At 45.4% G+C, this 25,846-nt stretch overlaps 1 protein-coding gene across 1 annotated transcript in view; it reads left to right on the top strand.

Annotated features, from left to right (window-relative positions):
* Positions 1 to 25,846, top strand: part of TMIE (transmembrane inner ear) — a 78,586-nt gene that overhangs the window by 29,979 nt on the left and 22,761 nt on the right. Inside the window, exon 2 of the mRNA XM_034763842.1 lies at positions 1,774 to 1,891. Within this exon, the coding sequence (XP_034619733.1) occupies positions 1,774 to 1,891 (118 nt within the window). The remainder of the gene's footprint in view (positions 1 to 1,773; positions 1,892 to 25,846) is intronic.

Genomic DNA, 25,846 nt, shown 5'->3' with positions numbered 1-25,846 from the left:
TTAAGACAAATACCCTGTGAAGTAGTATTATCCCCACTTTAGAGATGGAGAAATAGAGATGAAGTGACTTTCCAGGGGTCACACAGCATCTGTGGCAAGGCAGGAAGCAAAGCCAGCGCTCACAAGTCCTGGATCAGTGCTTTAGCCACAAGACCCTCTTTTAACCTTAAACTCAGATCTCAGGCCCTAGTCCAGGGGTGGCCAACCTGTGGCTCCGGAACCACATGCAGCTCTTCAGAAGTTAATATGCGGCTCCTTGTATAGGCACCGATGCCGGGGCTGGAGCTCCAGGCGCCAACTTTCCAGTGTGCCGGGGGGTGCTCACTGCTCAACCCCTGGCTCTGCCACAGGCCCTGCCCCCACTCCACCCCTTCCTGCCCCTTCCCCTGAGCCTGCGATGCCCTTGCTCCTCCCCCTCCCCCTCTGAGCCTCCTGCATGCCGCAAAACAGCTGATTGGGAGGTGCGGGGAGGGAGGGGGAGGCACTGATCCATGCAGCTGCCAGTGGGCGGGAGGCACTGGGAGCCAGGGGAGGGGGAGAGCGGATGGGGGGGCTGCTGACGTATTACTGTGGTTCTTTGGCAACGTATATTGGCAAATTCTGGCTCCTTCTCAGGCACAAGTTGGCCACCCCTGTCCTAGTTGTAGGACAGGCCTGTCTCTCTAGCCAGACTTCACACCAAGACCAGCGATTATTAGAGCACATTAAGAAACGTAAAAGAAAATTAGTGGCCACACTTGATGCCATTGATTAAAATGTTCTACCTCATTTTCTGGTCTGCCTCAATTCTTATTTGGTGCACGGCCATCTCAATCCTATCTGAGTGATCTTGCAGTCCTCGTGCGGAATTTCCATGGGTGTTTGGGCAGGTGAGTGGGATGCCATGTGGCCATCCCCTCTAGATTCCAGACCAACACGATGGAATAACCAACGAGGAGACTTCCCTTCGCCACCAGAGAACTCAGAGCGCGTTTTACACTGAGCGCAGTTCCCTCTTTGACAGGACTTGGGGTATTCAGCGTGTGCTGAGCCGATCCCATGCAGAACAGTCTGGGATAGTTATGTACCTTACAGTCATACTAAGGGGCGTGCAGAGGAATGGCCGCTTTTGGAGGAGCACTTTTTGTGCCCACCATGGCTGGAGGAGCTGCCTATTCTCTTCCCCCTGCGGCCGGAGAAGCTGTCTCTCCCTGCTGCATCCCTGAGGTCACAGGTGGAGCTGTCTCTCCTTCTCTCCCCCTGAAGCCCCAGGGCTGGAGGAGCTGCCATCTCTTGCCCCCAGCCCAGGAGTTCACTCTCCCCTCCACGGCCCTGGAGAAGTCTGTGTCCCCACTGATTGGGGGTGCCTGTGCCCTTGCTTGCTCTCCTCCTTGTGCATGCCCTTATCACAGTCATGCCTGCAAGCCTCAGTGCTTTGACATAAGATGTTCTCATTTTCTTTTTAAAGTAAAGCTGAGTTTCTTTCATCATCCCATGACTCCGGGAGCTGGGACTTTCAGAAAACCCCCACCACAAAATATCGTGAGGCTTGCTGTAAAATCGTGAGAATTGGTAACACTGCCGGCACGCTCAATGAAGCCCACGGTGCCGTGCCTTGCAAGCTAGCCTCAGTGCGTTGATTTAAGGAGTTCTCGATCATCGGGCGACGCAGCTCCATGGGTGAGGCCCATTGGTTTCAGTGCTGCGGGTGGGTGACCTGTCTTCCTCAGTCACTGAAGGGTTTCTGCTTGATTGACATTTGCAATTCATTAACCGCTCTTCTCCCTCCTCCAGGCCACCACTGAACCCCCCAAAAAGAAACCGGACCCCGTCACTTCTGAGACCGTGGTTTTCTGGGGGCTACGCCTCTGGCAGGTGATTGGAATCTTTGCCATCTTTGTCCTGGCAGTCAGTAAGTCACAATTCTCTGCCCTCCACCCCCGCACTTAGGACCCCATTCTGCTACCTTCAGAACCAAGGGCAACACTGCCATGGGTGTCAATAAGTATAGGATTGGGCCCTTCTTCCTGATACTTTACTGTGTCCACCTGCAACACGAGCGTGGGCTGGTTTTTCACAGACACCCATTTCACAGGGAATTAGGTGCCCCTGGATGTGCCCATGTTATGCCAGCGGTCAGCCTAGCTGATCATAATTAAGACTAAGATTTAGTCATGGGTATTTTTAGTAAAAGTCATGGACAGGTCATGGGCAATAAACAAAAATTCATGGCCCCGTGATCTGTCCATGACTTGTACTATATACCTCAGACTAAATCTCTGGTGTTTCGGGGGGGCTCTGGGGGTGCAGCTGCTGCTCTGAAGTGGGGGCTCTTGGGCACGTGCTGGTGCTGGGGGGGCAGCTTTTTTATTGAATGCAGTTATTTTATTGTACATAATTCTACATTTTTAAGTTCAACTTTCATGATAAAGAGATTGCACTGCAGTACTTGTCTTAGGTGAATTCAAATATACTATTTCTTTTGTTTTTTTACAGTGCAAATATTTGTAATCAAAAATAAATATAAAGTGAGCACTGTACACTTTGTATTCTGTGTTGTAATTGAAATCAATATATTTGAAAATGTAGAAAACATCCAAAAATATGTAAGTACGTGGGATTCTATTATTGTTTAACAGTGTGATTAATTGCACGATTAATCGCGATTAATGTTTTTAATTGCTTGACTGCCCTAATATAAAGATTAGCCAAAGCTTTTATGAGGTCATCTTTTTACCATTTTTAAAGAACAAAAAAGTAATTTAACTCCTGATACAAACCTAGCTTTACATAAATGCTGTAAATAAAGAAATCTACAGGCCTGTTCCCTTTGATTAATGTTTTAAAAGTTTATTTGTTGTTAAACCAAAATTTTCAACGTTTAGATTGAAAAAAACATTAGGAAAGAAAAAAAAGGGTCTGTGGTGGGGAAAAAATAGCCACCTTATCTCTGGTATAAAGTGTTAACTCTTTTACATAGGCTAGTCTGTGTGTTTTTTGTATACGTCTAAAGCCTTCTTTACAATAGTTTTCCGTTAGGCAAAATTTTAAAGACAATCAATTTGCAAACACCTAGAAGCAGAGGCAACACATGGGTGTGTGTGTGGGGGGGGGGGGGTCTGTCACATAGTGTATGCCAAGAAGGCTAATGGCATATTGGGCTGCATTAGTAGGAGCATTGCCAGCAGATAGAGGGAAGTGATTATTCCCCTCTATTCGACACTGGTGAGGCCACACCTGGAGTATTGGGTCCAGTTTTGGGCCCCCAACTACAGAAAGGATGTAGACAAATTGAGGAGAGCCCAGCGGAGAGCAACGAAAATGGGTAGGGGTTGGGGCACATGACTTATGAGGAGAGGCTGAGGGAACTGGGCTTATTTAGTCTGCGGAAGAGAAGAATGAGGGGGGATTTGATAGAAGCCTTCAACTACCTAAAGGGGGCGTCTAAAGAGGATGGAGCTCAGCAGTTCTCAGTGGTAGCAGATGACAGAACAAGGAGCAATGGTCTCAAGTTGCAGTGGGGGAGGCCTAGGTTGGATATTAGGAAACACTATTTCACTAGGAGGGTGGTGAAGCACTGGAATGGGTTCCATAGGGAGAGTGGTGGAATCTCCATCCTTAGAGGTTTTTAGGGCACGGCTTGACAAAGCCCTGGCTGGGATGATTTAGTTGGTGTTGGTCCTGCTTTGAGCAGGGAGCTGGAGTAGATGACCTCCTGAGGTCCCTTCCATCCCTGATATTCTATGATTCTATGTGGCCAGACCCCCTCCCTGAGGTTAGCTGAGCCAGAGAGCCGGGCAGGGAGTGGCAGAGGCAGGAGGAACAGCTGGAAGCTGCAGGAAGGGGTCGCTGCTTTCCAGGAGGAGGGACTGCCTGTGGGGGTCGTGACTCCAGCTGTTCTGGGGTTGTGGGCTCCCCCTTTTCCCCCTGATCAGCAGACACAAGTCATCTGTGTCTAGACGATCGTAAGGTGATAACAACGAGGAGTCCTTGTGGCACGTTAGAGACTAACAAATTTATTTGGGCATGAGCTTTCGTGGGCTACAGTCCACTTCATCAGATGCACAGAGTGGAAAATACAGTAGCAGGTATATATACACAGTACGTGAAAAGATGGGAATTGCCTTACCAAGTGCGGGGGTCAGTGATAATGAGACAATTCAATTAACAGTAGAATACCAAGGGAGGAAAAATCACTTTTGTAGTGGTAATGAGAGTGGCCCATTTCAAATAGTTGACAAGAAGGTGTGAGTAACAGTAGGGGGAAATGAGTATGGGGAAATTAGTCTGTGTAATGACCCATCCACTCCCAGTCTTTGTTCAGGCCTAATTTGATGGTGTCCAGTTTGCAAATTAATTCCAGTTCTGCAGTTTCTCGTTGGAGTCTGTTCTTGAAGTTTTTTGTTGTTGAAGAATTGCCACTTTTAGGTCTGTTATTGAGTGACCAGGGAGGCTGAAGTGTTCTCCTACTGGTTTTTGAATGTTCTAATTCCTGATGTCAGATTTGTGTCCATTTATTCTTTTGCGTCGAGACTGTCCAGTTTGTCCAATGTACATGGCAGAGGGGCATTGCTGGCACATGATGGACTATATCACATTGGTAGATGTGCAGGTGAACGAACCCCTGAAGGTGTGGCTGATGGGGTTAGGTCCTATGATGGTGTCCCTGTCACCACATCCGGTGATAAGTAACGGTCAGCCTGGATTTGTCAAGAACAAATCATGTCAAACCAACCTAACAGCTTTCTTTGACAGGGTAACAAGCCTTGTGGATAGGGAGGAAGGAGGGGGCTTCAGACCCTGATCCCAGCTGCCACTGCCCCGGAAGCGCTCTTGGTGAGGACGCTCACCACCGACAGAAAAGTGTGGACATGCCCCACTGCACTAAATGCTGCGGTGGCTGTAAGTCAACCTAATGTAGATCGACTTGGATTTGTAGTGTAGACGTACCCTGTGAGGGTCTGCTTGCTGCAGCTCTGCTGGCTGGAGCTCCAGACACACACACCCTGTCGCTCTCCCTGCTTCCCCTCCCCCCAAAACAGCGCTTTCTCTTCCCAGAACAATCATCCCTTCCTGCCCTCAGCACAAAGATTGAAAGGGGCCATGCTCGCTAAACTCCAACAGGGTTACACATGGTTACCAGTAGACGAATGCATCAGTGTCTAGTGGCAAGGAATGATTCCGTCAGCAGCCGCCACTGTACAGGGAGCTGCCCCCTATCCACCCAATCCCCCCCGAGTCCCATTCCCCCTGCGCCCAGAACCCCCCAACAACCCCTTGTGCATCCAGTTCTCCCCTGCTCCCAGGCTCCCCACCAAGCTGCCTGCATCCAGATTGCCCCTCACAGAATCCTCTCACCCCACACCTGGATCCCCCCATACTAAGCCCCTCCACACTTGGATCCTGCTGCTCTGAGCCTGCTTGCCCCCCACCTGGACTGGGGCACAGGGCTGGGCATGTGTGCGAAACTCTCGCTTGCTATTGTGGCATGCTCGACGGGGAGTGGCAGGGCCCCAGGGTGTTTCTGGGGCAGGCCTAGCCCTTGCGCTGTGGCAGGGTGGGGTGCAGCGTCCGTGTCCCTTGGGGTGGGGGCCTGCAGGGCAATCCCCCGCCTTTGTGCAGCCAGTGACCCGCTGTGCTGGACCCTCCACTCCCATTGCCTTTCTAATGTATTGTCGGCAACGATTTCCATTGTAGTCCAGCGACTGCACGGTGACCTGCCAAGGGCTACTCCGCCATGCCATCCACTACGGCCCCAATCTGTCAAAGCATTGGTTTCAATGGGGATACTCGGGGGCTGAACTTTATGAACTATTCAACTTATTCATAAATGATCTGGAGAAAGGGGTACACGGTGAGGTGGCAAAGTTTGCAGATGATATTAAACTGCTCAAGATAGTTAAGACCAAAGCAGACTGTGATGAACTTCAAAAAAATCTCACAAAACTAAGTGATTGGGCAACAAAATGGCAAATGAAATTTAATGTGGATAAATGTAAAATAATGCACACTGGAAAAAATAACCCCAATTATACATACAATATGATGGGGGCTAATTTAGCTACAACAAATCAGGAAAAAGATCTTGGAGTCATCGTGGATAGTTCTCTGAAGATGTCCACGCAGTGTGCAGAGGCGGTCAAAAAAGCAAACAGGATGTTAGGAATCATTACAAAGGGGATAGAGAATAAGACGGAGAATACATTATTGCCCTTATATAAATCGATGGTACGCTCACATCTTGAATACTGTGTACAGATGTGATCTCCTCATCTCAAAAAGGATATACTGGCACTAGAAAAGGTTCAGAAAAGGGCAACTAAAATGATTAGGGGTTTGGAATGGGTCCCATATGAGGAGAGATTAAAGAGGCTAGGACTCTTCAGCTTGGAAAAGAGGAGACTAAGGGGTGATATGATAGAGGTATATAAAATCATGAGTGATGTGGAGAAAGTAGATAAGGAAAAGTTATTTACTTATTCCTATAATACAAGAACTAGGGGTCACCAAATGAAATTAATGGGCAGCAGGTTTAAAACAAATAAAAGGACGTTCTTCTTCACACAGTGCGCAGTCAACTTGTGGAACTCCTTGCCTGAGGAGGTTGTGAAGGCTAGGACTATAACAGCATTTAAAAGAGAACTGGATAAATTCATGGAGGTTAAGTCCATTAATGGCTATTAGCCAGGATGGGTAAGGAATGGTGTCCCTAGCCTCTGTTTGTCAGAGGGTGGAGATGGATGGCAGGAGAGAGATCACATGATCATTACCTGTTAGGTTCACTCCCTCTGGGGCACCTGGCATTGGCCACTGTCGGCAGACCTGATACTGGGCTGGATGGACCTTTGGTCTGACCCGGTACGGCCGTTCTTATGGTCTTAAGTGCTGGGCCAGATCATGACCCATGTTCACTCCTAAGGATGTGCTGCCCTTTGGGTATATCCACGCAGCAAAGAAAAACCCGCGGCTGGCCCGTGTGAGCCAACTCAGGCTCACGGGGCTTGTGCTGCGGGGCTGTTTCATTGCTGTGTGGGCTTCCGGACTGGGGCTGGCGCCAGGACTCTAGGATCCTTCAGGATGGGAGGGTCCCAGAGCTCCGGCTCTAGTCCAAGCCCCGGAAGTCTGCACAGCAATGAAATAACCCTGTAGCATGAGCCTCACGGGCCCAAGTCGGCTGCTGCCAGCCGCAGGTTTTAATTTGCTGTGTAGTGTAGACGTACGCTTAAAGTCTTCCGTGCTTGACATACAATAATAATATAGACAGAGATACCTATCTCATAGAACTGGGAGGGACCCTGAAAGGTCATTGAGTCCAGCCCCCTGCCTTCACTAGCAGGACCAAGTACTGATTTTTGCCCCAAATCCCTAAGTGGCCCCCTCAAGGATTGAACTCACAACCCTGGGTTTAGTAGGCCAATGCTCAAACCACTGAGTTATAATATGGAAATATTAGTATTACCATGCTGCTCTGTGGAGCCATAGAGATGTGCTAATATGCCTAGTAAGGAATTTACTACAATAGTTTTCCATTAAGCAAAACTTGAAAGACAATCAATTTACAAACACCTAGAAGCAGAGGTGACACGGGGGGGGGGGGGCATGCAGGATTACTTGTCCCCCAAGGTTGATCATCACATGGTGTGGCCGTCCCCCTCCCTGTGGGGCAGCTGAGAGGAGCTGGGCTGGGCAGGGAGAGGCAGAGGCAGGAGGAACAGTTGGGAACTGCATGGGGTGGTCACTTCTTTCAAGGGGTGTGTGTGTGTGCTGCTTTCCGGGGAGGGGGTGGAGGGGAGTGGCTGCCTGTGTGGGGGTAATGACTCAAACTGTTCTGGGGTTGTGCTCCCTCCTTATGACCATGCACTGATCATCTCTGCCTAGAAGATAATAAGGTGATAAGCAACAGCATGAATTTGTCAAGAACAAATCATGTCAAACCAACTTAACAGCTTTCTTTGACACAGGGTGACCAGATAGCAAGTGTGAAAAATCGGGATGGGGGTGGGTGGTAATAGGAGCCCATATATATAAAAAAAAGCCCCAAATATCAGGACTGTCCCTATAAAATCGGGACATCTGGTCACCCTACTTTGACAGGGTAACAAGCCTTGTGGCTGGGGGGGGAGCTGATATCTGTGGTATATCTTGGCTTTCATAAGGCTTTTCATAATGTCTTGCATGACCTTCTGATAAAATAACTAGGGAAATACAACCCAAATGAAGCTACTATAAGGTGGTGCATAACTGGTTGGAAAACCATTCCCAGACAGTACTTATCCGTGGTTCACAGTCAAGCTAGAACGATGTATCAAGTGGGGTCCTGCAGGGATCAGTTCTGGGTCCAGTTCTTTTCAATATCTTCATCAATGATTTAGATCATGGCATAGAGAGGACACTTATAAAGTTTGTGGACGATACCAAGCTGGGAGGGGTTGCAACTGCTTTAGCAGATAGGATTAAAATTCAAAATGATCTGGACAAACTGGAGAAATGGCCAGAAGTAAATAGGATGAAATTCTATGCAAAGTACTCCACTTAGGAAGGAACAATCAGTTGCACACATACAAAATGGGAAAGAGTTTGGCAGAAAGGGATCTGGGGTCACAGTGGGATCACAAGCTAAATATAAATGAATAGTGTAACACTGTCTGTTGCAAAAAAAGCAAACCTCATTCTGGGATTTACAGTAACTCCTCACTTAAAGTCGTCCTGCTTAACGTTGTTTCGTTGTTACGTTGCTGATCAATTAGGGAACATTCTCATTTAAAGTTGTGCAATGCTCCACTCTTACGTTGTTTGGTTGCCTGCTTTCTCCTCAGCTGGCAGCCTCCCTACGCCCCCCATCCCCACGGTACCTCCCGGCCGCCAGCAGACCCCCACGGATCAGAGCCTTCCCCCTCCTCCCTCCGCCTCCTGCCTGCGGCAATCAGCTGGCTTGCGGAGTTTTGGAGGCAGGAGGGAGGGGGAGGAGTGAGGACTCGGCTCGCCTCCCCCCTCCCTCCTCTGCCTCCCGAACGAGGCAATCAGATGGCTTGTGGCATTTAGAAGGGAGGGAAGGGAGGGGGGAGGAGCCAGGACGCAGCGTGCGAAGTAAAGGGGGAGAAGGTGGGGGGAGAGGAGAGCGGGTCAAGGGTGGGGGCTTGGGGGAAGGGGTGGAGTGGGTGGGCTGAGGGTTAAGTCCCCCACCCCTGGTGCTTGCAGAGTAGAGGAAGCTGCCCTGGAACCTAACCCCCCCTATTTACATTAATTCTTATGGGGAAATTGGATTCACTTAACATCGTTTCACTTAAAGTCGCATTTTTCAGGAACATAATTACAACGTTAAGTGAGGAGTTACTGTATTAGTAGGAGTCTTGTAAGCAAGACACAAGAAGTAATTCTTCCATTCTACTCCACACTGATTAGGCCTCAAGTCAAGTATTGTGTCCAGTTCTGGGCACCACATTTCAGGAAAGATGTGGACAAATTGGAGGAAGTTCAGAGAAGAGCAACAAAAATGATTAAAGGTCTAGAAAACATGACCTATGAGGGAAGATGGAAAAATTGGGTTTGTTTAGTCTGAAGAAGAGAAGACTGAGGGGAGGGACATGATAACATTCTTCAAGCAAGTACAGAAAAGGTTGTTACAATGAGGAGGGAGAAAAATTATTCTCCTTAACCTCTGAGGATAGGACAAGAAGCAATGGGCTTAAATTGCATCAAGGGCGATTTAGGTTGGACATTAGGAAAGTCTTTCTAACTGTCAGGGTGATTAAGCACTGGAATAAATTACCTAGGGAGGTTGTGGAATCTCCATCACTGGGGATTTTTAAGAGCAGGTTGGACAAACACCTGTCAGGGATGGTCTAGATAATACTTAGTCCTGCCTTGAATGCAGGAGACTGGACTAGAGACCTCTCGAGGTCCTTTCCAGACTTCCAGCCCCATGATTCTATCTTTATAGAGGCTATAGGCATGATTCTGATCTGAACACAGGAGTAGCCTCACTGACTTCAATGGAGTCACTCTGGATTTACTTAAGAGCAGAGTTTGGCCCTGTTTGATTCAGACTTTCCTGTGTTTTAGAACTAGGGTGACCATATGTCCCAATTTTATAGGGACAGTCCCAATTTTTGGGTCTTTTCCTTATATAGGCTCCTATTACCCCCCACCCTCTGTCCCGATTTTTCATACTTGCTGCCTGGTCACCTTATTTAGAACGGTCACTTTTCCACTATCACAAACTTAACAGTGATGAATGCTATTGAGTGGTTATCATTAATCTACAGTCAAGTAATGGAACTTCTCACAAGAATTAGCGCACAAAGAGAACTAAGATATTGAACAAGTTGGCCATGTAAGATTCACACAGATGCTCTCAATTCAAACACACACACACACACACACGCTTATATTCTAACTGAAGCGGACTCTCGTGTCAGTCTAATACAGGACATATATTTACAGGTAAAGGAAGTTATTTAACAGGAATTCACTGGTTTTCAACTAGATAACACCTTGCTCCCATCAGTAGCCAATTGATACGTAATTGGTTTAAGCCAAAGAGGCGTAGGTGGGAATCCAGTTTAGGGGTCCACTTCTCTGATTCTGCAGAAAGCCATCTCTTTTGTCTGGGAAAGCTTTTTCTTTCAGAAATAAACAGGATGGTTTGAAGGCATTTATAGTTTTCCCCCTTAACCTAGGTAAATTAATTGATCTTATGACAGTGAGAGACAATACCAGAAAAGCAGCTATTAGGATAGATATTAGGAAAAAACTTTCTAACTAAGGATAGTTAAGCATTGGAATAGGCTCCAAGAAAGGCTGTAGAATCCTGGTCATTGGAGGTTTTTAAGAACCGGATAGAAAAACAGGTCTAGATATAACCTCGTCCTGCCTCAGCACAGGACGCTGGACTAAATGACCTCTGGAGGTCCCTTCCATCCCCACATTTCTGGGATTCGATGACTCTCCTCAACTAGCACTTAAGATCAGAACCAGAGAGATTTCAGCTCTTAGTAAAACTAACTTATGTCTAAGTTAGCGACATAATATTTGCAAATTATTAGCGATGTAATTATGTAATCTAAACACTAAAAGACAATAGGTTGTAATTAGCAAAAAAAGCTATGTAAAATTAGCAATGTCTCAGATCATAACCAGAGAGAGACTGTTTAAAATTTAGTAAAATTAGCTTAAATCTGGGATTTTGTCATCAGCCCATGTCAACTTCATGTCTCTTTGTCCAGGGAAGTTTCCCTCTTCTTTGGGTTCTGGATTCAGAACAGGCTGATGGTTCCCTGGGTTAGGAGAAGGAGAAGAAGTCACAGCTTTGAGTGGGTCTGTGCAGCTATTTCTTAATTGAGCTCTGAGACCTGCCCTTTGGGGTCTTGGTTTTGCTCCAGAGCACACTGCGGGGCTCGCTGTTTTCAGCCAGGAAGACAATTCAGGGGGTGTTTCCCATTCTTTAGCTGGAATTGAGGGTCACGGGCAGCTTGGGGGTTTTGTTTAGCTTTAAACTTCTTGGATCCTAGTCTGTTTCCAGAAGCACCAACTCACTGGCCAGAGGAGGACTGTAGCAAAAGTCTCTAATCTTACTCAAAGGAGGAGCATCTTTCATAGGGTGGGTTTCTTCAGGGTTTTGGAGGGGTGTCTGGGTAGAGCCTGGCCCAGCTCCTATTGGTTTGACAGTCATACCTGTTTAGCAGATGATAGCTTTTAGCATACTGGTTTCTGACGTGTGTTCCTCACAGTAACCAGGAGGTGGCAGCCTTGTATTACAAATGTGTTTCAGTTCTTATTTCAGTGGATGACAGCAAGATGACAGAGTCCAATAATCCAGCCTGGTTAAATTCCAAGGATTAATGAAAAAGAACATTTCACTTCTTTCTCTCTCAGGCATACCCTATCTATCAATTTATATGGACATCAAGGCTATCCAGAGACAGGATAATTCATGATAAAATGTTTTGGAAGGGCTCTTCAACCTCTTGCTTCAGGGTTTAAGACAAGTGCTAACTAATGGACAACAGGATGAGAGCTCATGTGAGATGCAGTGTTGGTGTAGCCATGTTGGTCTCAGGATATTAGAGACACAAGTGGGTGAGGTCATATCTTTGATTGGACCAACTTCTGTTGGGGAGAGAGACCAGCTTTCAAAGAAGAGCTCTGTATAAACTCGAAAGCTGGTCTCTCTCCCCAACAGAAGTTGGTCCAATAAAAGATATGACCTCACCCACCTTATATGGCTAATGTGAGAGGCAGATTATTCCATATCTGCCTAGAACATAAGAATGGCCATCCTGGGTCAGACCAAAGGTCCATCTAGCCCAGTATCCTGTCTTCCAACAGTGGCCAATGCCAGGTGCCCCAGAGGGAATGAACAGAGCAGATAACCATCAAGTGATCCATCCCCTGTCACCCATTCCCAGCTTCTGGCAAACAGAGGCTAGGGACTCTAGTTCTTTTTTTGAACCCTGTTATAAACTACTGAGGGGATCTTACATCTAGTACTGGCCGCTGTCAGAGACAAGGTATTGGAATAGATGGATCTCAGCACTGATCCACTGAGGCAACTCCTGCGTTCCAGTTTTCCTTTTTATGCTATTTCATCTCTTTTATTTAATACCATTCATAATCCCAAGAGATGATCAGTCTTCACTGAGTGTAACGATCCTTTACAGGAGACCTGTCACAGGTCCTCCTGGCTCTGTAAAGAGCAATACACACTGTACCGCTTTCACTAGCAGAGGCATCACTCGCAGTAACGAACAACCAGCTAATCCTGTGTCAACGTGATTCTTATTTGTTTCTATAGTAAGTCAGTACAAATCAGGAAAAATAAAGGAAGCGGTAAGTTTCCACTCACTCAAAAGCATTTGTTTCTGTGTCTTGTAGGACACATTCTTCATTGCTTTAAACTGAGCTATGACCAGCTGTAAATGTGCCCCAGTGGGTCACAACTGAGGATGCCAAATTCAGGACAAACTGCTGAGAAATAGGGCAGATACAACCCAAAATGGGTGGTTTTCTTCCATAAGATATACCAAACCAGCCACAAAAGTAAACTCCTGTTTCACCACACTGGCTAACAAGAAGTCATAAAAGCAGTTTCCTTGGGCATTCCAGTTCTTATATCACCACCAAAAACCACTGGATTCACAGATAAGTGGTTCTTTAAAACCAATTTCATCAAATGAAAGGTTCTTCTGATCCCAAAGGACCAGCCACACACCCAGGTCAATATGTAACTTAGATCTTACCCAAAAATCACACTCATGCCAATCCTTTAGTATCTAAAATCTAAAGGTTTATTCATAAAAAAGAAAGAAAGAAAGGAGAGAGTTAAAATTGGTTAAAGGAATCAAATACATACAGTAATTGCAAAGTTCTTGGTTCAGGCTTGTAGCAATGATGGAATAAACTGCTGGCTTAAGTCAAGTCTCTGGCTGCTTCCAAATCATTGGAAGGTCCTCAGTCACTTGGTTAGAATGCTCCCATTAGTATAGTCCATATTCCAGAGGTTTGGGCAGGAAAGAGGCTGGAGCAGAATAGAGGCAAAATGGAGGGGTTTCCAGGGCCTTTTGTATCTTCTGCCATGTGGAGGGAAATCCATTGTTCTTACTGTGGAAAATTACAGCAACAAGATGGAGTTTGGAGTCACATGGGCAAGTCATATGTCCATGCATTTCGCCTAGTCATTGGAGGAAGCCATTACCTCTCCTCCAGACAGCACGTTTACAGGACAGTCCACTCAGTGTAGATGGGCGTCTCCCATGGTTCATTGTGAGTTAAATGTCCTTTTTATGGGCCATTCAATTTGAATAGTCCCTCCAAGATGGGTGCTGGCTAACTATTTTGTGGGCATTACCCCAGGAGCAAACATTTGAAATCCAGGCATAGAGCCAATATTCATAATTTCAAATACAAAAATGATACATGCATATAGATAGCATAATCATAACCAGCAAATCATAACCTTTTCATAGACATCTTACGTGCCACATTTTGTACAAGATGTGTTGCAAATATATAACAGTGGTTGCAACAACGATCTACACGGTGATATTTTAATCAGTTAATGTCACATCAGCTAACATCCAGAGCAGAGCTATGGAGAAGATTTGAAAAGAAAGGTTGAACTAAAAAATGTGTAATACACCTCTACCCTGATATAACACAACCTGATATAACACAAATTCTGATATAACGCGGTAAAGTAGTGCTCCCGCGGGGAGGGGGAGGAGCGGGGCTGCGCACTCCAGCGGATCAAAGCAAGTTCGATATAACACGGTTTCACCTATAACGTGGTAAGATTTTTTGGCTCCTGAGGACAGCGTTATATCGAGGTAGAGGTGTATATAATACCTGCCTTCCTCTGGGCTTTAATTTATCATTTTAGCATGTGTTAGAGTACACCTTGCCTTGTCTTTTGGCTGGAGTTTTAGAAGGGGTTGGACTGACATGAAACTAATTACAAACCTTTAAATCCTCCTCAAGACAAGGCCTCAGAAGCCAACATAAATTCAATCATTTCTTAACATAAGAGACCCCGTGCCTGCCAGTGCACTCAGCAATGTCAGTAGCAGTGTATGGGCCTGGTTCTTCTCTTCTGGGTGGGAGCGATAAGCTAACCATAGACTACAGGGAGATTGTAGATCAGCTAGGAGGCAGTCCCTTATCAAATTGGTCTAGAAGATAAAAGCCTGAGCGTCTCATTTGGACATAAGCCAGGAATCTGCAAGGCCATCTCTGGCATAGGGGGCTGGTTATCCATTTTTCAAGCAGGCCAGCATGCTGTTTATGTTACACGCTGGACGTTACTTGGTTCCAAAGCAGACAGCGTATCTCACTTTATAAGGCTGTTTGTGCTGGGCTCCACCTAAACCAAAAGAGAACCAGACTGCTGGCATGTACAATTAAAAAGGTTGTAGAGGATTTTTTAAAACTAAGGGCTGGGAGAAAGCCGAGCGGCCTGGAGGAGCACACAGCTTGGGGGGAGACATCCCTTAGGGATGAACTGATTAAAGGGGTAACTTTATATCCTAATAAAGAGGATAGGAGAGACTTGGTAAAGTACAGGTAGGAGCTGGGGGGGAACATTCAAACATAAAAGAGTCCCAGTTAAAGAATACACCTGAAGTGACTGAATATTGAGAAACTATACAAGTTCTTATATACAAATGGTAGAAGTCTAAATACTGAGATGTGTGAACTCGAGTGCCTGGCATTATTGATATTGATCTTTAGTCATCACGGAAACTTGGTGGAATGAGGATAATCAATGGGACACGGTAATACCAGCGTACAAAATAGATAGCAATGACATAAAAGGTCACACTGGTGGGAGAAGGGTAATATATGTGAAAGAAAGTACAGTCAAATAAAGTAAGCATCATAAATGAATCAAACTGTACCATAGAACCTCTATGGGTAGAAATTCCATGCTTGAACAGTAGGAGTGTAGCAGTAGGAATATACTACCGACCACCTCACCAGGATGGTGATGGTGATGGTGAAATGCTGAGGTAGATTAGAGAGGCTACAAGGCAGAAACGCAATAGCAAAGGAGGATTTCAGCTATCCCCATATTGACTGGCCATGTGTCACCTCAGCAAGGGAGGCAGACATAGAAATTCTGACACCACAACTGCTTGTTGGAGCAGCCAGTCCTGGAACCCACAACGGGAGAGGCAGTTTTTGATGTAGTCCTAAGCGGAGCACAGGATCTGGTCCAAGAGGCGAATATAGCTTAACAGCTGGGTAATAACAACCATGATGCAATTAACGTTAACATTCTTGTAGGGGGGAAGTACCAAAGAAACCCACCAGAGTAGCATTTCACTTCAAAAAGAGGAACTACACAAAAATGAGGAGCCTAGTTAAATGGAAATTAAAAGGCACAGTCACAAGAGTAAATTGCCTGCAAGCTGCATGGAGACAATTTAAAACACCGTAACAGAAGCTCAGAGTAAATGCGTGGATGAGACGATGGTGTAGGGAGGCGGGGGTTAGATTTATTAAGAATTGGGGAAACTTTTGGGGAAAGGAGGAGCCTATACAGGAAGGCTGGGCTCCACCTAAACCAAAACGGAACCAGATTGCTGGCACTTAACATTAAAAAGGTCGTAGAGCAGTTTTTAAGCTAAGGGCTGGGGGAAAGCCAATAGGTGCCGAGGAGCACGTGGTTCGGACAGAGACATCCCTTAGCGGACGATCTATTAATGGAGATTCTCTATACTCTAGTAAGGATGAGAGGATGGAAGTTGATAAAATACAGGTAGGATCGGATGAGAAACAGTCAAATGAAAAAGAGTCCCATTCAATTACATCATGTAATAACAGACAAATAAAAAAGTGATGAGTTCTTAAAGTGCTAATATATAAATTCTAGAAGTCTAAATAATAAGATGGGTGATCTAGAGTGCTTCATATTAAATGAGGATATTGATATGATAGACATCATAGAAACTTGGTGGAATGAGGATAATCACTGGGACACAATAATATCAGGGTACAAAATATATCGGAAGGACAGAACAGGTCATGCTGGTCGGGGAGTGGCACTATATGTGAAAGAAAGCGTAGAATCAAATGAAGTAAAAATCGTAAATGAACCAAACTGTACCATAGAATCTCTATGGATAGTAATTCCATGCTCTAATAATAAGACTATATCAGTAGAATATAGTACTGACCACCTGACCAGGATGGTGATAGTGACTGTGAAATGCTCAGGGAGATTAGAGAGGCTATAAAAATAAAAAACTCAATAATAATGGGGAATTTCAACTATCCCCATATTGACTGGGTACATGTCACCTCAGGACAGGATGCAACGATAAAGTTTCTTGACATCTTAAATGACTGCTTCTTGGAGCAGCTAGTCCTGGAACCCACATGAGGAGAGGCAATTCTTGATTTTGTCCTAAATGGAGCACAGGATCTGGTCCAAGAGGTGAATATAGCTGGACCACTTGGAAATAGTGACCATCATATAATTAAATTTAATATCCCTGTGATGGGGAAAATGCCACAGCAGTCCAATACATTAGCAGTTTATTTCAGAAAGGGGAACTTTCTGATTTAGCTGGGAATTGGTCCTGCTTTGAGCAGGGGGTTGGACTAGATGACCTCTTGAGGTCCCTTCCAACTCTGATATTCTGTGATTCTATGATTCTATGATTCTAACTACACAAAAATGAGAAAAAAGAACAAGGAGTACTTGTGGCACCTTAGAGACTAACACATTGATTTGCTTATGCCCAAATAAATTTGTTAGTCTCTAAGGCGCCACAAGTACTCCTGTTCTTTTTGCTGAGATAGACTAACTAACTTACGATTCTGAAAAATGAGGAAGTTAGTTAGACAGAAATTAAAAGGTACAGCTCCAAAAGTGAAATCCCTGCAAGCTGCATGGAAACTTTTAAAAGACACCATAATAGAGGCTCAACTTAAATGTATACCCCAAATTTAAAAATATAGTAAGAGAACCAAAAAAGTGCCACCGTGGCTAAATAACAAAGTAAAAGAAGCAGTGAGAGGCAAAAAGGCATTCGTTAAAAAGTGGATGTTAAATCCTAGTGAGGAAAATAGAAAGGAGCATAAATTCTGGAAAGTGAAGTGTAAAAATATAATTAGGAAGGCCAAAAAAGAATTTGAAGAACAGTTAGCCAAGGAATCAAAAAATAATAGCAATTTTTTTTTAAATACATCACAAGCAGGAAGCCTGCTAAACAACCAGTGGGGCCACTGGACAATCAAGATGCTAAAGGAGCACTCAAGGACGATAAGGCCATTGTAGAGAAACTAAATGAATTCTTTGCTTTGGGCTTCGTGGCTGAGGATGTGAGGGAGATTCCCAAACCTGAGCCATTCTTTTTAGGTGACAAATCTGAGGAACCGTCCCAGATTGAGGTGTCATTAGAGGAGATTTTGGAACAAATTGATAAATTAAACAGAAATAAGTCATCAGGACCAGATGGTATTCATCCAAGAATTATAAAGGAACTGAGGCTAGGTCTACACTACCCGCCTGAATCGGCGGGTAGAAATCGACCTCTCAGGGTCCTGTTGGGACGCGACAATCGATCCCCGAATCGACGCTCTTACTCCACCAGTGGAGGTGGGAGTAAGCGCTGTCGACTGGAAGCTGCAGAGGTCGATTTTGCCGCCGTCCCTACAGCGGGGTAAGTCGGCTGCGATACGTCGAATTCAGCTACGCTATTCGCGTAGCTGAATTTGCGTATCTTAAATCGACCCCCCCCTTTTGTGTAGACATACCCTCAAATGTGAAACTGCAGAACTACTAACTGTGTTTTGTCACCTATCATTTAAATCAGCTTCTGTACCAAATGACTGGAGGATAGCTAATGTGAGGTCAATTTCTAAAAAGGGCTCCAGAGGTGATCATGGCAATTACAAGCCAGCAAGCCTGACTTCAGTGCTGGGCAAATTGGTTGAAACTATAGTAAAGAACAGAATTGTCAGATACATAGATGAATATAATTTGTTAGGGAAGAGTCAACATGGTTTTTGTAAAGGGAAATCATGCCTCACCAATCTACTAGAATTCTTTGAGGGGGTCAACAAACATATGGACTAGGGTGGTCCAATCAAGATAGTGTATTTGGACTTTCAGAAAGTTTTGACAAGGTACCTCACCAAAGGCTCTTGAGCAAACTAAGTAGTCATGGAATAAGAAGGAAGGTCCTCCTGTGGCCCCCTAACTGGTTAAAAGATAAGAAACAGTAGGAATAAATAGTTTTCACAATTGAAAGAGGTAAATAGCAGGGTCCCCTCAAGGATCTGTACTGATCTATGTATGATCTAGAAAAGGGGGTAAACAGCGAGATGGCAAAATTGCTCAAGGTTATTAAGTTCAAAGCTGACTGTGAAGGGTTACAAAAGGGTCTCAAAAAATTGAGTGGCTGGGCAAAAATACAAAACAGCTGATGAAATCCAATGTAGATAAATGCAAAGTAATGCACAGTGGGAAATATATTCCCAACTATATATTCAGAATGATGGGGCCTAAATTAGCTGTTACTAAGGGGGGAGAGGGATATCTCAGTGGTTTGAGCATTGGCCTGCTAAACCCAGGGTTGTGAGTTCAATCCTTGAGAGGGCCGTTTAGGGATCTGAGGCAAAAATCTGTCTGGGAATGGGTCCTGCTGCTTTGAGTAAGGCATTGGACTAGATGACCTTCTAACCCTGATATTCTACTCAAGAAAGACATCTTGAAGCTGTTATGGATAGTTGTCTTAAAAACATCCACTCAGTGTGCAACAGCAGTGAGAATGCTGACAGAATGTTAGGAACTACAAGCAAAGGAGTAGATAAACAGAAAATATTATAATGCTGCTATATAAATCCATGATATGCCCACACCATGAATTCTGCATGCAGTTCTGGTTGCCCCGTTTCAAAAAAAGATATTTTAGAATTGGAAAAGACACAGAGAAGGACAACAAAAATGATTAGGGGTATAGAACAGCTTCCTCATGAGGGAAAATTAAAAAGACTGGAACTGTTCAGATTAGAAGAGGGATGACAAGGGGGGGGGGGGGAATATGATAAAAGTCTATAAAATCATGACTGATGTGGAGAAAGTGAATAGGGAAGTGTTATTTACCTCCTTCACATAACCCAACAACCAGGGGTCACCTAATGAAATGAATAGGCAACAGGTTTTAAATAACCATAAGGAAGTACTTCTTCACACAACACATAGTCAACCTGTGGAACACATTACCATGGGATATTGTGAAGGCCAAAAGTATACTGGTTTCAAAGAAGAATTAGATAAGTTAATGGAGGCTAAGTCCATCAATGGCCATTAGCCAAGATGCTAATAGCTCCAGGTGTCCCTAAGCCTCTGACTGCCAGAGGCTGAAAGTGGATGACAGGGAAGGTATCACTCAATAATTGCCCTGTTCTGTTCATTCCCTCTGAAGCCTCTGGCAGAGGCCACTGTCAGAAGACAGGATACTGGGCTAGGTGGACCATTAGTCTGACCCAGTGTGGCCTTTCTTATGCTTCTGCATCACTTAGTTCACTCTGGAGTGAGAAGAGGGCATGATCCCAGGGGGAAGATGGGAGAGCAACATCTGGGAGAGGGCTTGAGATGAGCTAGCATGAGGAGGAGGGCATAAGAAGAAGCCCATGTTGTGAAGACGCATCAGTGCCTCCTCATAACCAATCCTGACCTGTGCTGAGCCACTATCCCAACTCACCATGTAGAAGGAAGATGGGGATAAGCGAGCTATGCAGCAGGGAGAAGCTTCATCTCCTAACTACCAGGTTTTGCAAGCTTACCCAGGAAAAGTCGAGTGTCAGGATTTTGGCTGAATGGGGTGGGGTGGGTCAGGCATTGAAGAGGCAACATGTCGCCAAACCCTGCCCTGTCTCCATGGTGATTTATTGGGCTAAGTACTGGGGGGAGCTTTGATTTCTCCGCTCTCCGTGTTGGCCAATGCTGAGCTGTTAATGGCAGCCATTGGAACCGGCAGAGCCTAACTCACTGTGGAACTAGGCCCGATCCAAGCCCTGCTGCTATGGGAACAGTGTTAGCACCTGCTCTGCTGCAGGATGGAACTCACGTGGCTGACTCGGAAGTGGATCGTGGCAGGATACTGGAGCTCAACGGAGAAGCTCTTCATAGGAAGATGAGGCCTGATTTTGACCTTCTTTGGCCTGTCTCACCCACCACTTCAGTGGAGCTATTTCTGATTTACACCCGCGTCAGATGAGAATTGAGCCCAGGCCAAAGAAGCTGGCCAATTGGCTTTAGCGTCAAAACGGCCAAGAGTGTCTGTGCTACTGAGGCAAAAATGAGCGATGAAACCTTGCAAAAGGGCCGCTCCAGTATGAGAAGCGGAGGGTGAAATTTACCCCTGCTCTGGCCCCTCTACGCAGGAGTGAATTTCAGCTCCACAGTGCCGTACCAGCCACAAAAGCCTTTAGTATCAGAATATCAGCACATGTAGCAGTGGTTGGGAACCACAGTAATAAGATACAGTGCTATTTTGATCTATCTTCTGGCCTGTCTACACTGGGAGACATTACATTGAAGTCCCTGTGGTTGCACTGGTGTAAAAGCAGTGAGAGATCAAAATGGGACTCATGTTTATTATAACTGAACACATATGTTCACAGGAATCAGCTATTATTTAACAGGCATTAACAAAGCTATTACAGTTAAATTGCACGCACAGTTAATTCAGTTCCAAGATGCTTCATCTGAAGCGTTATGGCTTTAATTTACCTCCTTGCCGCTGGCATTGACGTATAAACGCCAGGCAGGAGATTTAAACCATTAAATAAGCATTACTTTGTGGAAGGTAAAAATGGCTAGGCCAGATGTTTCCGCCAATGTGCAGAATTCCATTGAGCCATGAAGAACGGAGGATGGCTTAAGGATGTTTTACATGGTGCTTGGTAATGGAGATTTTATATATTCAAGTGCTGACACAGCAGCAGCAGAAAAAGTCTTGCTAAATTAAAGTACACTGCAACAGTGGCAATACTCAGTTGAAAGTACTACAGTACAGAATGTACTGACGTCATTGCTCAGGTGTATTTGCAGTTGTGTGCGCACTCTTGCCTTCTACTGGATGGCATGTTAGACATGCTCAAATGGGGGTGTGTGACTATGTATAGGCTGGAGGTCTACAACGGGGCTATAAACTCAAATCCCACTGATGCTAAGGCCACGTCTACACTACCTGCCGTATCGGTGGGTAGTAATTGATCTGTCGGGGATCAATTTATCGTGTCTCGTCTAGACGCGATAAATCGATCCCCGAATCGACGCCCGTACTCCACCTCGGCAGGAGGAGTAAGCGGAGTCGACGGGGGAGCCGTGGTGGTCGACTTGTCGCCGTGAGGACGGCCAGGTAAGTTGAACTAAGATACTTCGACTTCAGCGAATAGCGTAGCTGAAGTTGCATATCTTAGATCGATCCCCCCCCCCAGTGTAGACCAGCCCTTAGGGTGATGCTCAAGACAGATTTGCAGAAGTGCCTAGGAAATTTGTCCTGTGTGCTGGCCCTGGTTTGCTTTCATTCTCCATTTGCTCAAGTCATCGAGGGGGGTGGGTTTTTATTTGATTGGAGCAGGGTTCTATTCTGATTGACCCATATGGGCAGTAGAGCAGACGGACACAACCTATGTATGAATTGTAACCTGTGCATAGCAGCAGCATAAGGTCTATGCCACTTAAGACCCATTAACATTGTGCTGGCCGGCTGACAGGGGTGAATTTCACTTTGTGGGCCAGATGATGGGGTAAATCAGTTTCGCTAACAGAGCTAATTTACACCAGCTGAGGATCTTGTCGTAGGGCAGTATGGGACCACACTCACTTACAAGATGTCAGTTTGGTTGGGATAGACGCAGGTGCGACTGGATCTGGGTCTCGTTCCGATCTTCCCCAGGTGGGTGAGCGTTTGGGCCCAGGATTTTTGCCCCCTCTGGAGGTTATAGTGTCAGTTATTAGCAACTTTTAAAAAATAATTCAGCTAAGTCTCAAACATGCTGACTGCTTTGCTTGATAAGTTCCTGGTTGCTAGCTCTGTTACTTATGTGCATTTTTCCTGATAGCCAAAGGATCATAGTTAAATTCTGCATCATAATGTTAGTGTTTGTGCCTCGATGCGCTGTCATCGAGTAGCGATGCAACATCACAGCACTCACCCTCAACAGAGGACTCTGATCCTCTTGGGATTCATAGATTCATAGACTTTAAGGTCAGAAGGGACCATTATGATCATCTGGTCTGACCCCCTGCATGCTGCAGGCCGCAAGACCCTTCCCTGAACTCTACCGTTGAAGTCCCCAATCCTGTGTTTTTGTGACTTCAATCGGCTGAGACTCTCCTGCTAGTGATCCCTGCCCCATGCTGCGGAGGAAGGCGAAAAACCTCCAGAGGCTCAGCCAATCTACCCTGGAGGAAAATTCCTTCCCGACCCCAAATATGGCGATCAGTGATACCCCGAGCATATGGGCAAGAGTCTCTAGCCTGACCCTTGTTGGCCATTATGCTATTCACGTACCATTGCTTGGTTTTCCTTGGCTACTATGTTTTATCATTAAACCATTCCCTCCATAAACTTATCCAACTTAATCTTAAAACCAGACAGGTCCGTCGCCCCCACCGTTTCCCTCGGAAGGCCGTTCCAATATTTCACCCCTCTGACGGTCAGAAACCTTCGTCTAATTTCAAGCCTAAACTTCCCCCCGGCCAGTTTGTATCCATTCGTTCTCGTGTCCACATTAGTACTAAGCTGGAATAATTCCTCTCCCTCCCTTGTGTTATCCCCTCTAATATATTTAAAGATAGCAATCATATCCCCCCTCAGCCTTCGCTTTGTCAGACTAAACAACCCAAGCTCCTCTAATCTCTTTTCATACGACAGGTTTTCCATTCCTCTGATCATCTTAGTCGCCCTTCTCTGCACCCGTTCCAGTTTGAGTTCATCTTTTTTAAACATTGGAGACCAGAACTGCACACAGTACTCCAAATGAGGTCTCACCAGCGCCTTATACAACGGGAGCAGGACCTCCCTATCCCTACTAGATATACCACGCCTAATACATCCCAAGACCGCATTGGCTTTTTTCACCGCCACGTCACATTGTCGACTCATAGTCATCCTGCAGTCCACAAGGACCCCTAGGTCCTTCTCCTCTTCCGTTGCTTCTAACCAATGCGTCCCCATCTTGTAACTAAAATTGTTATTATTCATCCCCAAGTGCATCACCTTACACTTTTTACTATTAAATTTCATCCTATTTCTGATACTCCAATTCACTAGCTCATTCAAGTCTCCCTGCAGAATATGCCTATCCTCCTCCGAGTTTGCAACTCCTCCCACCTTCGTATCATCCGCAAACTTTATCAGCCCACTCTTGCAATCGGTCCCGAGGTCAGTTATAAATAGATTAAATAAGATGGGTCCCAAAACCGAACCTTGAGGCACTCCACTAGTAACCTCCCTCCAACCCGACAGTTCACCCTTTAATACGACCCGCTGCATTCTCCCCATTAACCAATTCCTTATCCACCTCTCAATTTTCATATCGATCCCCATGTTTTTCATTTTAACCAATAATTCCTCATGGGGTACTGTATCAAACGCTTTACTGAAATCCAGGTATATTAGGTCCACCACATTTCCCTTATCTAATAAGTCCGTTACTTTCTCAAAGAAAGAGATCAGATTCGTTTGGCACGATCTGCCCTTCGTAAAACCATGCTGTAATTTATCGCATTTGCCATTAACCTCAAGGTCCTCAAGTAGTTTCTCTTTCAGAATCTTCTCCAACACTTTGCACACTACTGATGTTAAACTAACAGGCCTATAGTTACTCGGGTCACTTTTTTTCCCTTTCTTAAAAATAGGAACCACATTGGCTATTCTCCAGTCTAATGGGACCACCCCCGAGTTTACAGATTCATTAAATATAGTCGCTAACGGGCCTGCTATTTCCCGCGCCAATTCCTTTAATATTCTCGGATGAAGATCGTCCGGTCCACCCGACTTAGTCCCATTAAGGCATTCTAGTTTTGTTTCTACCTCGGATGCGGTAATCCCCCATCCTGTATGCCCCTCTGTAACGGTGCTAGTATCCCTAATACCTTCATTGGCCTCATTAAACACCGATGCAAAATATTCATTGAGATATTGCGCCATGCCTAGATTATCCTTAATCTCCCCTCCGGCTATAGTCTTCAGCGGTCCCACTTCTTCTTTCTTTGCTTTCTTCCTATTTATATGGCTGTAAAACCTCTTACTATTGCTTTTAATTCCCCTCGCTAAGTCGAACTCTTCCCGGCCTTTGGCCTTTCTCACTCTATCTCTACATTCTCTGACTTCACTAAGGTAAGTTTCCTTACTGATCCCTCCCCTCTTCCACTCTTTGTACGCTTTCTGTTTTTTCCTAATCGCCCCTTTCAGCCGGTCGCTCATCCAGCTCGGTCTAAGTCTCTTGCTTAGTAATCTTTTTCCCTTTTTGGGGATACAGGCCTCCGACAGCTCATGCATCTTTAACTTAAAGTAATCCCAGGCTTCTTCTGCCTTTAGGTCCCTTAATACGTTTGCCCAATCCACTTCCCTTACCAGTCCCCTTAATTTGTTAAAATTGGCCTTTTTAAAAGTATAAACCCTAGTCTTTGACTTAATTCTGGTACTCCTTCCATTTAGTTTAAACCGAATTAGCTCATGATCACTGGAGCCCAAGTTGTCCCCCACTACCACTTCCTCAACAAGGTCCTCACTACTCACCAGAATCAAATCTAAAATGGCCTCCCCCCTCGTCGGCTCAGCTACCACTTGATAAAGGAATTGATCAGCAAGCACATCTAGGAACATCTGAGCCCGATTATTGCTACTAGCGTTTGTTCCCCAATCTATATCCGGGAAGTTAAAGTCCCCCATAATTACACAGTTTCTATTAGTATTTACCTCCCTTAATACATTAAACAGTTCCCTATCCATATCCTGGGTCGATCCCGGCGGTCTATAGCACACCCCAAGCACTATCCCCGGAGAGGCTCTAGTAGTCCTTTTACCTTGCTTGATTATCGCCCAGACTGACTCCGTGTTAACTATTCCATCCACTATTATTTCTTTACAGCTTATTTCACTATTGACATACAATGCCACCCCCCCACCTTTACCTTTATCCCGGTCTTTCCTAAACAGCGCATACCCCTCCATACCTGCGTTCCAGTCGTGACTGCCATTCCACCACGTTTCAGTTATTCCTACGATATCCGGTTTCAATTCTCGGACCAAGAGCTCCAATTCCTCCATTTTATTACCTAGGCTTCTCGCATTGGTGTACAAACACCCTAATGTATGTCATTTAGCCTGTCTCCCATTAGTAG

The sequence above is a fragment of the Trachemys scripta genome, chromosome 2, assembly GCF_013100865.1.
Source record: "Trachemys scripta elegans isolate TJP31775 chromosome 2, CAS_Tse_1.0, whole genome shotgun sequence".
NCBI lineage: Eukaryota > Metazoa > Chordata > Testudines > Emydidae > Trachemys > Trachemys scripta.
The sequence above is the reverse complement of the archived record's forward strand: the minus strand, read 5'-3'. Positions and strand labels throughout refer to the sequence as shown.